General features: G+C 37.8%; 2 protein-coding genes across 3 annotated transcripts in view; one reads left to right on the top strand and one right to left on the bottom strand.

The window, feature by feature from the left end:
* The window catches only part of LOC143286841 (RNA-binding protein 1-like), a 26,463-nt gene extending 24,678 nt beyond the window's left edge, over window positions 1-1,785 (top strand). For both annotated transcript variants that reach the window (XR_013055866.1, XM_076594672.1), the window contains one exon: window positions 171-1,785. Coding sequence is in view for 1 of the 2 variants with exons in the window: in XM_076594672.1 (XP_076450787.1) it covers window positions 171-177 (7 nt within the window). In the remaining variant the exon portion in view is untranslated. The remainder of the gene's footprint in view (window positions 1-170) is intronic.
* Window positions 684-13,157, bottom strand: part of LOC143286840 (uncharacterized) — a 53,368-nt gene continuing 40,894 nt past the window's right edge. The window contains exon 6 of the mRNA XM_076594671.1: window positions 684-13,157. Within this exon, the coding sequence (XP_076450786.1) occupies window positions 13,058-13,157 (100 nt within the window). The 3' untranslated portion in view covers window positions 684-13,057.

The following is a 13,157-nucleotide window of genomic DNA, read 5'->3' as shown; positions in this document are numbered from 1 at the left end:
ACTGATGATGATGACAGGGTGACATTAGCACCTGAGATGATGACAGGGTGACATTAGCACTGGAGATAAGGTGACATGAGCACCAGTGATGATAGGGTGACATGAGCACTGGAGATGACAGGGTGACATGAGTACTGTTGTTGACAGATTGTCAATTATGTATGTTCCAGGAGCTGAGGTGTTCAATACTTCTGGACTTAAGCTTAAGATGGCAGTCCCATATACACTGGTCAAGGAGACATGGCATCATTTTCCTTAACAGCTTATTCCTTTCATATTTTTGTTGTGTTATGCTTTGTTTTCAATTGATCCCTATTTGTTTGCTATTCATTTGTGTAGGATTGAAATTAGGTTCATGTGCACTTCAAAATCAGCCAGGAAAAAAGTTTAAAAGATAATTGTGGTCTTTATAGCAACTTCTCCGTTCATTTTTATCATAGTGTGAATGCAAAGTTGGATGTGAGAGAAAGGTGGCTGAGGTATGGAAATGTGTAAAATGTGAGAAGATGGGAGAAAAAATATGAGAGAGAGAGAGACTGGATACATTGAATCTTTTTTAAACTTTCTTTTTAGACATTCATTTGCCTGTTCATATTGTTGACATATAACTGAACACTTTGCTTTCATGGAACAAAAAAAATGTAACTAGGGCAAAGGCCTGTGAATGTGTGAAGAGGAAGAGAGTGGATAGGTATCCAATCTGAAATATGGAAAGCTGTGAATGATTCATAGCTGATTCTCCACCTCCTCACCCCCACCCTCTCTTTTTTTTCTTTAACCCCTCCATTCTACTATCTTGATCAGCATCATTTCTCTCAAACTTCTTCACTCAATCTGTCACCCCGCCATGTTGTTTCATGTCAATATATATGATGCTTCAGTATTTTCAATGGGTCAGATCTTTTATTCTTTTTTTTTTTTAACAAATGAACAGATTAAAACAAACAAAAAAATTTGCTCTTGTGTTGCTTTGTTACAAGTTTTTTTTTTAGTGTGCAGTTTGGTGGCACAATTTTTCTGATATTGCAAAAGTCATGATGTGTGCTCAAGAACATATTGTAGGGAATTGGTGGTAGTTGAAACTGAAAAAAGTAACTTGGTTATTTAAGTTCTAGCATTTCTCTACTGATGTAAAGCACCATGTGGAGAACAGTACATTTTTTCAAGGTTACTAATTCAGGCATCCATTTGTTGCTTATTTGATAATTAATAGTTTGAAATAAGTAGTAAGTTGTTGAACACCACATTTTCATATGCATCTAGTTTGAAAATTGAATCATTTTAGTTTGAAAGTATTGAAACAAATTTTCTGTTTTAAGCGCCTTAATGTTTTTCACTTTGGTCAAAAGGTATTGAAAGTTATGTTTTCTTAATGATAGGCATCTGGTATTAGTAATATGAGCATTTTTATGGTATGTATGGTTTTGAAAGCAATATTTTAATCCCTTGCTGCTCCCTCCTATGCACATCTCTTCCTAACTGACACAAGAAACATTATTTTTTTGTGTGTTTTGTCATATCACAGAACTTTCAATGTGCTGTTAGAAATCTCAGAACATTTCAAGTTTGACACTCACTACCACAGCAAATTGGTTCTAGATTCAAAATGGTTTGCCGCAGTGTGTTTATTTGGTATACACGTTTTTTGTTTGTTGTTGTTTTGTTTTTTTACTTATTGTTGTGCAGTAATGTCATAGAATATGAAGAATATTTGTTTTTAATTTTCTAAAAAGAAGTTATTAACCCTTTAAAAGTTGAAATAAATATTCTTTCATACCTTTGAAATTTTTCTTGGTTGACTGACAGACGAGTTGTCCTTTGTTTTCACAGGTGTGTATTTACAAATTTTCCTTCAATTTCTTGACAGAAAAATTGAATCCTGGAAACTGAGGTCAAGGGGCTATGCCCCTGAATCTGGAGAAATCCTTGATGCCAAAAATACCTTGAGAATGCTTGGTACCATTTAACAGCAGGGATGTGTCATTCATGTTCTTTCTTTCCTGCACTTTTTTTTTTTTTTTTTTTTTTTTTTTTACAACAAAGTGTGAAGGGGTGAAGTGAAAAAGATAACTGCTTTTCATTTTAACAGATGTGTAAAAGCTCCTGCGTACTTGCTTTTGTCAACACAGTGTCAAGGGTTGAAACTGAACCTGTGAAGAAAAATTGAAAACCGCTAGGCAAAAGAAAAAATCCAAAATAATGAAAAAGAAGATAGTGCCTATTTGTCACTTGCCAGCGTTAGTGCCAGTTCTGTCAGTTTTGGACCCATCACAAATGGCAGCAAGATTTTTGCAGTGAAGCTGCACATGATGCCTTTCTGGACAGCTACCTGGTTTGTTTCAGACATAAGGTGCAGTAATTTGTTCTGATCCAGGGGTTTTTTTGTTTTTGTTTTTTTGATGACAGCATCAGTGCCAGACCTTCGTCTTGCATGGCCACTCATAGCTTTTTTCACTACTGCTATACTGAAACATACGACTACACACTACACACAAGACAGCACCACAACCAGTGCATCAACTTTGCGCAGCCACAACACAAAACTTCCTAATGTCTTTCTCCTTATCCACTTATTTTTCACACATTGGTCAACTGTTTGGCTGGACTCGGTCTTTCTCTTCTAAGGCCTTCATATTGAATTCAAAGATGGTGATAAACTGTATGACAAGGGGAGTTGTGACTTAAAAGAAGGGTTTATGATAAAATAAACTGACTAAATATTGAATATTGCGAATCCAGAAATCCTCCTCCGTCCGGAAAAGGCCTACCCATGACTTTGAAAAGCTGTTGCTTGAATACTCAATTTACTTATCTTCAGAGTATGCTTGGCTTCTCTTAAAGGTTCTGGATGCAGAAAGTACATTGAATCAGTAAATACAAAAAGACCCCCACCCCCACAGACCCCCCCCCCAAAAAACATGCCAAGTGGTGAGTGGAGGGAACCTTTTGTAATCTTTCTGCATACTAATATTTATATTTTAATCATTCTCTGCCTTTTCACATTCTTTCTGGTTTGACAATTCACTTTTTGGTAAAGATAGTGTATCTGGATACTTAACATTGTGATAAAATCATAAATGGTCAACACCAGAGATGCACCCTAGATTTATATGTTTTGTCTTATTTTTCCGTCCTTGTCCCAGGGTTTGACAGGTTGTTCTGATATGGTTGATGTTTTTGTTGGTTTGTGACTGAAATGTTTTCAGGCGTGGCCTAACCCCACACGGTTAGCTGGGCAATTACCAAGAAAGGAATCAACTCAAAACGCAAAGCATACACATCTTGAAAAAGATTTATTTCAAAACCTCCCTTGAAACATGACAACTACATAACTGAAGAGAACACACTGTGGTTACAAAGTTTCTAATTATATGCAAATAAGACACTACAAATTACAGACAGTTTCTTTTACATCAACATCTAATGGATGAACTCCAAACATAACATATTTCAGTTGCTTTGTTCAAACTTGCAAATGAAAAATCAAACTGGCAATGATGGTGGACATAATGTATTCTATCACCCTGACTGCTGTACAATGATATAATTTCTACTGGAAAATAACATTGTCCAGTACACAAATCGGCAATCATGACGACCAACTATCAGAACAACAGCATTAGTTTATTGTTGCTTATAGTCAAGCCGACAGCACAGGGACATATCAGGACTGCCAAACGATACAAATGCACAAACGCTTCAACACGAAACTGTCACATCTACAAAGACGAGACAAACCCACACACGCACAAAAAATTCATGACATTCTTACCATTTAACTCTTTAAGGCCAATAAGACTAGGTCATGCTGATGCATCGGCCCTTCTGCTTAATTTATCATTACAAAAAATTGGATAAAAATACTTAAAAGCCAAACAAAAAACATAAAAAGGCCATATAAGCAAATAACACAAGAATGGACAGCTAGTACACATCCCTGAGTTGACAACACTAGAATGGACAGCTAGTGCCCATCCCTGAGTTGACAATTTCACTACCAGAGCAAAGCAGAGTTCTCGGCAGCAGTCATCAACCAGTGGTCAAACCAACACTAGTACTCGAAGCAGCAAGAATACCAACATCAATTAGTAGTTTAACCAGCAATCATACCAACATTAATCAGTCCTGAAACCAGCAATCATACCATCAGCCAGTACTGTATAATAATAATATAGTGTGCCAGCATTGTCACCCCCCCACCACCCACACTGTCCCCCTTCCCTCCCCATCCCTTTGCTCCCCCTCCTTGTCTCCCTTCCCGCTCCATCCAAAGTCCATTCTTTGAGGTCGCGCCGATACTGCGCCACCCTCCCACTCCCAAGTCGGCTGTCTTTGGTCAGCAAGTCTGCATCACCCGGCCCAGTCGTTGAAACATGTAAGGTTATGTGATGTCTGCCGCAATCCCCGTGCCGGACAAGATATCGGCGTGTTATAAACAGATGAGTGTCGGCATGTCAGAACATCCCGTGTGGCGGCCTGTCTTTCAAGTCGTTTCTCATCTCCTCTTTCACAAACACAGCTGAGGTAGATGGCGGGACTTCAGAACGTAAGCTAGGGAAAATTTATGCTAATGTGAACTTTGATCATGCCGGCTAACCTGCCGAGAGTTGTATTGTCCTGTCTCCCCAATCTCTTTGAGACGTAAACGGGTGAACTTGTCACAGTATGTGTATAGACAAGTGGGTTGAATTGTAGCAAATCAGATCTGTTGAATTGGACGAATCAGAATTAAGCAGTGAATCTGTCAGTCCTTCACATCGTGTCACTAGGACAAGCAAAGATTGGTTATTTCAGTTCAACTAGTTGGGGGAGCGAGTGTTGTAGCTTGCATTAGTATGCACAGTATGTTGTGGGAAGGGATAAAACCAGTCAGCACAGCCAGTTTTCAGCTTTTCCCCAGAAAATCTGACCGACACAGGCTGACTGACTGAACATGATGTGAGGTGCAAGGAAATCCTTGTTGGGCTGTGTGCTGCCTGTAGGTGCTGCTTTAGGTGTTGGGTGAACTTTTTACTGTGTGCTGCTTGTAGGAAGTACTTGAAGTAGGTAGTGTGTGTTGCTTTTGCTAAGTAGGGTGAAATGCTTAGTGTGTGTGTTCTGTATTGTAAACACAATAAAAACCACTCCATGTGGCCCTGCAGGTGTGAGGAGAGCAAGTGAGTGTGTGCATCATCAGTCGATCCTATATCCCCCTGTCTGCTCCCCTCTCTCTTAGAATCGAACCACACTTTCAGAACACAGTTTTTACAATAAAAACCAACAATCGTACCAACTTAACCAGTTCTCAAACTGACATTCATACCAACATCAACCAACACTTCAAGCAGCAATCACACTAACAGTACTTGAACCAGCAATATTACTCAACATCAAATGGTACTCAAAAGATGAAATCAGTCTTGTACATACAACAGCAATAATACAGCACCAGTACACACCACATACCAAAGGTGGTGAGAATACACAACCTTTTTTGGAATCTGATTTCAAAATAGAAATTATATAAAGCACCTGTTCATTGAAATAAAATCGATTTCAGGAAATAAAATTTTCCTGTAGATTCATGTAAGCACTGGTGTAATCTGTACCTGCCTTCCAAACAAATCACTCTTTGTAGTCTCAATTCCAAAGGAAGTATTTTTGAACTCAAAACATGAACTGTCAAAACAATTTAATCCCTAGGCAGCCTGTATGATAACTTGTCAGTGCAGCCGTATACACTTCACTGCCATAGTGATGAGATAACTCATCATTGAAATATTTGGCCTTTTCCCTGGTTTGTATTTGTTGACAAAAACACTGGTAGCTTTTGTTTGGGGAATCTTTCTATGTTCTTTGGATAGCTAGAAACCCCATCTACATCATGAGGTAGTCCTTTATTTGAACTATTTGGTTGGGTTACTGTGTTTAGCCTGGCTTGTTGCAAGCTCAGCAAAATGGTGACATTGGACTAAAGCTCTACGATCGACTTGCACCAAAACAACAAAAATTGCTTTCTTCTGCTGATGCTCAGAAAGAATTGAAGCATCAACCAGAAGAAGACAGAAATGAACTTTAATCAGACAATTCAATAGAAAATAAAGGGAGTGATGTAAAGAATGGCAAGACAGATGATCAGTGAGTGACGCTGTACACAATTTGTTGACGAAACCAATTTGTATACACAGCAGACACTACAATAGGTACAGGCTATTCCAGGCAGGCAGAAAAAAAGTACTCCAAGTATATCAGCAAGGACAGATACAAGTGTGTCTGACTTAATGATGGGCTCACTGATTAAAAAACAAAACAAAAACTGATCTGAAAGGATTGGACAGTCAAATCTATGTTGGTATCACCTGAAGAAGTCACTATGTTCCATTCATATGTCTGGGTACTTAATTACATGTTATTGCAGTGTGCCTGTATAAACAGTACACACAAATCATACTAAAACAATTACAATGAAAAAGAGACACCTTTTTTATGGTGGTTGTTTTAGCATAATTTGTGAGTACAGTTATCAGTTTGTCCAGAAAATATTCCTGTACAAATGACCAGACTAATGTTTGTAATGAACAAGTTGAAAACCTGACAAACATCAAAACACTGGTTTCACAACGACTGTATGTCTGGAAAAGTACAAAATTGGAAAGCATCATGAGTTTTCTATTTTTTTTTTTATTCATTTACCATTCAGAAAATGTATGCTTTTATGGGCCTCTCTCCAATAATAAAGTCACAGAATTAAAAAAAAATATATATATACATCCATTCTTTTGTGAAAAATCCCTGGCAAATACATTTCACTTAAAACTATTTCCCAGGCAGTGAAAGGGTTAAACATCAATATTAAAAATTAAAACAATTAAAGGCCAGTGTTCACCAACTCTTTCTGTCTCCCTCAACAAACAAACGCTAACAGCCATAATCTGTTTCTTACTAACAGAAGGCTTGATGCCTAGAGATCAAAAGTAAGAAGCGACCGTCATTCAAGAGAAAATTCCAGCAAAATCCCAACGCTTCTTTAAAAAGAGGTCAGCTGAATTTTTACAAAAGGCAATCTAAATCACTGAATAACTGATGACAAAAAACCCCAACTATTATAAGTGATCTTATGATGTAAATAAACAAGCAAACGAAAAAGATAAAGGGAGGAGGTGGGTTTAAATGCAATGTATATACATGAAAAATGGTTTGGGTGAAACAGTACGTTGCCATTTTTGACTCGTAACGATGCTCATTTATGACATGTTGCTCAACTTCCACTGCATGTACTGGGTGGTCTTGGCAGACTAATGTCTGTAACAGTAACAGTGCCCTGTATTTGTGTCACTTCTCAAGGCCTGACTAAGCGCGTTGGGTTACGCTGCTGGTCAGGCATCTGCTTGGCAGATGTGGTGTAGCGTATATGGATTTGTCCGAACGCAGTGACGCCTTCTTGAGCTACTGAAACTGAAACTGTGTCACTGGGGCTTAAAACAAAAAAGAAAAAAAATGTCAAAGGTCCTGTAGCCTTTTACAGCCATATGGGCAGTGAATTCATATTGATTGTATCTACAGCAAGGCATAAAAAAAGAGGCCTAATCCTCTCTTTCAGCTGTATTTCTTTCCATAACTGAAGTCGGGAACCAATTAACACCTTGATGGAGTGGGGAATATCAGAGTAAAGAGCCTTTCTTGAGAACATGACACCATGCCAAAACACAGCCTCTAAACCCTGATGACTGCTGAACACTGGATCAGAAGTCCAACACCTAATTAATTCTGCCACAGTGCTATATCAAAAGTCTACACATGTCAGCTAATTTATATTAAAAAACAACAACAACAACAAAATAACAACACGAAAACACTTGAATACAAATGAGTTTGGCACAAATACATTCAAACTACCAGGGCATGTGAAAATAATAATATAAACTGAAATGTAAGCATATATAACTAATTAAGTACTCTGACATGTAAAGACTAATTATCTGAAGCCAAGATGAAGGCACATGATAATCTGGAATGTTTATGTCCAGTGAGTTGCTTGCCACTCCACATGTACACTATGTTAATGCAACATGATCACATCTTCCTGTCCATGCGCTCAGCTCACTATTTCATCATTTGAAAGAATAACTGTATCACTCAAACCAATCCATTCAATTTCAGCATTGGACTCTTCCATACTTATTTGTTCGTGGGCTGTAACTCCCTGGTTCACCCATTTGTACAAGAGTGGGCTTTTATGTACATGACTGTTTTTACCCTGCCCTGTAGGCAGCCATACTCCCTTTTTGGGGTGTGCATGCTGCATATGTTCTTGTTTCCATACCCACCGAACAGTGACATGAATTGCAGGATTTTTAATGTGCGCATTTATCTTCTGCTTGTGTATACACAAGAAGGGGGTTCAGGCGCAAGCAAGTCTGCACATATGTTGACCTGGGAGATCGGAAAAATCTCCACACTTTGCCCGCCAGGCGACATTACCAAGATACAAACCCGGGACCCTCAGATTGAAAGTCCAATGCTTTAACCACTCGGCTATTACGCCCATCCTTCCATTATTAACTGCTGTTTATAGCCCAGTGATCTAGATTTTTGAAGGATGGAAAACGTTAAAAACATCCAGAAGTATAAATGTTGACCCAGAGGCCTGAGGGATGAAAAACATGTTAAAAACAGCCCAAAGTAAAAACGTACAATGGAAATGTACAGTTCCTCCAGCATTCAACCAATCACAATGTGTAACTCCACAATAATAAAACTGGAAAACACTAATGAAAACAGCCATGACAACATGATTCCTCAGCTCCAACAAAATATGCCCAAGATTTAAAAGTATAAAAAAAAAATTCCAAAAGTAATGAGAAAAAACTGAAATATAAAATACACACTATAAGCAAAATATTTGAAAAAAACAACAACTACAATACAAAATCACCTAGAAATCCCATTTTTTAAAATGCATATATAAAGCATACATAATGGTAACCAACACAAGATTCGCTAGTTCCATCTATTCAACTGTATAGTCACCTAATTTGACTACCTCAATCATCTGCCTCTGTTTACAATCACAGGACTGCCTAATTCATCCATCCCACTGTTAACAATCACCAAATTCACATGAATACCTATCTATCCCACTGTTTACAATCACTAACTTGACTACCTAATTCATCTATCCCAGTGTTTACAATCGCCTTACGTGATTACTTAATCCATCTATCCCACTGTTTATAATCACAAAACTTGACAACCTAATCCATCCATCCCACAGTTTATAATCACAAAACTTGACTACCTAATTCATATATTCCACTGTTTACAATCACATGTGAACCAAATTTTAAAAAAAATCATCTACCCTACCATTTACAATCACCCAACTTGACTACCCAATTCATCAATTTGTTAATGATCACATGACGTGACATATAAAATGCACACAGGTACAAGGAAAGGCAAAGACTTTATTGAAAAAGCAGCAAACAAGGAAGTGGTCCAAACCTGACTGTAAATCCAGCGTTTTCTGTCGCTGACGATATTATGTTTGTGAAGCCAAACATTGTTTTTTTGCTATGATACTGTTTGATGTATTTGAAACCGAATGCTTGAGACAAGGCCATCCATGTTTTGTACTTTAAGTGATTTTTTCTTTCTGAGATGATTTGCGTGCATACTGACTGTGGGTTCAAAAAGATTTTCCAAGTACTTTTATCTTGTTCTTGTGATTAACACAAGCTTGCTTTGCATGTGTGTGTGTGTGTATGTGCACATGCGCTCGCGCGCTGCATGCGTGCGTGTGTCCTATATTCGATACAAGATGAATAATTTGCTTCACACAAATTAGCTTGCGCATGTGAGTACTCCGAGTGTTCAGCTTGAACACGAACATGTGTGCGTACATGTGTGTGAGCACGCACGCGCATGTGTGTCCTATATTGGCCTCATCTCCAGCGTTCTTTTTATCACTGCTAACAACTACTATCTTAATCCTAGTGATTTCTCAGCACTACAGACTTTTTAGTGTCTGGCTACTGTGTTACAAAATAATGATTTTGGGAACTCTAGGCAAAACAAAGCAAATGAAGCAAACAAACACACACCAAGTGTGGGTTAAAAACTAAAAACATAGTTGTTTTAGCAATTATGACCACATACCACATGGTCTGAGACTTAATAAAGTTAATTACTAATGCTATCCATTAAAAACAATAATAAAAGACTAACTGATGAATCTTCAACTGATCTGCTGCTGCAAACGACATGATTTTTATTCATTATTAGAAATGGCAATAAAATGTTTAATTTGTATTTAACTATTTGTCTTTGAGGAATACAGTATTCTATACATATTCTACATTTATTCTTTGCATCTGTACATTCCCATTAATTCAGTGTCACAGATAATTTTCTGGCCAATATCTTGATTTATCCAACCATTTTCTGGTATTCTGACCATTCATAAACAGGGGTAGACTGGTCAGAATGGGGGAATAGTTATATATCACATAAAGTAATCATACAAATATTTGTTTTGATGTGGACAATACATTATTATCATGCACAAATTCCTCAGTAAAAGACATCAATGTTTCATTTGCTTAGTTCAACAGACAGATGTAACAAAACAAAGATTCTGTCAGTGGAATTACTACATGTAAGTATTTGTAATGAGAAATAGTATCACTGAAGATGGGATTTCTAATCATCATTGACATGAATATCAATGAAACTTCCACACTCAGTCATCTTATACTCATCAGATAACCTGTGTCCCAGATCATGCACTTCAATCAGAATACAAGCAAATGGTATCTTTACACCAGCTTATAACTTCAGGCAGTTGAGATTAAAAAAAAAAATCATTATGCCTCATTCTACATTAAATTACTTTTTTTTCTGTTAATTCCAAACTCACAATAGAAATATCATCTCAAGATGTGAAATTCAAAATTATGCCATTCACATACATTATGAGCATCTGCTTGAAAAAGTCAACACCTACACTGCAAACACATTTTCCCTAAAGCTGCTGCCTGATCCAAGACAGAACATGATGTCCAATATCTTTGCGTAACTTAAACTCACCTACAGTCATCACATTTAAGCCCTAAAAATAACCTGTCTCTTGGAAAGATCTGGAATGTCTGACCCTTTACCTGAACTTTTTACATTTTCATTGACATTAGAAAGGGAAATGATGCTGTTATCAGGAAACAGAAAAACTGGAAAGAAGACTAATCAACCTATAATATTCCTGAATTTAAAAAGCATGAATGTTGGTGACATGAAAACCTGGTACTGATTCAGAAATGTCAGGGCAACCATCCTCCACTGCTCTTTTACACCATCATATTTTAAATCTGCAACGTGTGTGCTCGTCTGTGTGTAGCACACCCAGGGCTTATATGATAGTCAGTCGTGTCTGACTAGGACCATCAGAACAGCAGAGGAGGCAACTACTATTCCGACTATTTGGGCTAGAATTTGATTATAGTGGAGAGTGTCTTGCCCTAGTACATCCCCACTCTCTCGGCCATGAGGGTTTTAGGACAGTCAGCATTGGGATGGTTCCCAAAGGCCAACTAGCCCACAAGGCTGCAACACTAAGAGCCAGTGCAATTTTGCCTCCTAGTTTGAGAGTCAAAGTCCTTCACAAAAGACTAAGCTGTAAATGTTTCCCACTGACTGGAGAAACCATTGATAATACAGCTCTCACTCTGCTGTTGGCCTAAATGTAAACTTATGTCAATCTGTGATATAAGCTGAGTGTTGGGCCTTATGGTATCACAAAAATATGTGTCCCTGATGCTTTGGAAATGGAAAGGACACCCTGCATGTTCACTGAACAGGCAGGTCCCTTGGACATTCTGAAAATTTCTAGAATGAATACATAAAAAGAGTGAAAATCATGTACTGAAGCTTCAGTCTGACACCAGCATCATCTGCCACAAAGAAGAGTTCTTTTCCTTCACCACCACTTGGCCCAGAAACCTAGATGGATATGACTTGAGGGTATGCCTGCCATTGCATGTGTATAGCAATGCAGATTTGATTAGAATGCACAGCTTTAGAGTGACCCTCTGTAGTAAGGCTGAGACCCCACAGTATCGTGATAAGACATAAGAGTCCATGGGGTCCAGAAGATTTCTGACTCATCACAAACCCTGAAATGTCTGAGTGTGTGTGTTTGTGTGCAATTTTAGTTATGTTGTTTGATGCTAACAGAAAATGCCTCAAGATTAGTATGCTGCTTTGAAAAGTAGTGATTTTCATCAAATTTAATAATCATCAGATCAAATATTCAAATTTACATTCTCCCTTCAGACCCCTTTCCATTTTTGTTTATTTTATATGTGAACAACTATCACTTTTTTACACACACAGGACATCTAACATCACTTGTCCATCTTTTCCACTGGAAACAACAACAAACGCTCTGATTCACAGACATGCACACAAACAATGCTTCTCTTTTACTCACATCTATTCCACAGAGAGTGAAAACTTGAGATCATTCTGTAAAACCTCTGTTCCAACACTGGCACAAGGATTATCTGTTATGTGTAATGTATATGCTTTCAATATGTCTAAAGATGTGTCTGAATATTCTGAGTGAGATTCATTGTGAAGCACACAAAAACTGTATAGTTATGGCACGCTTTAAGAACAACATGTGACTGCACAAACCCTTATTTTACACAGCACAGCAAACACATATTTATTCATCTCTCAAGAAAGAATTATTCATACATGTACTATTCAAACAGCATTTTTTCAAATTCTGCCTCAGGCATTTTGCTGGAAAATAATGGTAAAAATATAACAGTCTCTTCAAACAATTCAAATTTCACAAGTTACTCACTAATTTTGTGTCAAGTATTTTGATGATAATAAAAGCAAAAAATGCTACTGCCCCATCCCTGCCGCCCCCAAAAAAGAAACCACATAAGCTATTACCTCCTCCCTCCACTCCCCCAAAACACACACACTGATAGCACTGTTAAATAGATGAGATTCTTTTGAGAACAAAGCATACACACCATTTTGATTTCACCCACCATACGTTCAGGGATATTCAATAAATGTCAGAGACATAATGTCCTGGATCAGGTCGATCATATGGACCATCACATGAGCAAGTTATTCTGTTGGAAACAGGACTTCGTGGAGCTCCC

This window comes from Babylonia areolata, chromosome 10 (genome assembly GCF_041734735.1).
Source record: "Babylonia areolata isolate BAREFJ2019XMU chromosome 10, ASM4173473v1, whole genome shotgun sequence".
Taxonomy (NCBI): Eukaryota; Metazoa; Mollusca; class Gastropoda; order Neogastropoda; family Buccinidae; genus Babylonia; species Babylonia areolata.
This window is presented reverse-complemented; position numbering and strand designations above follow the sequence as displayed.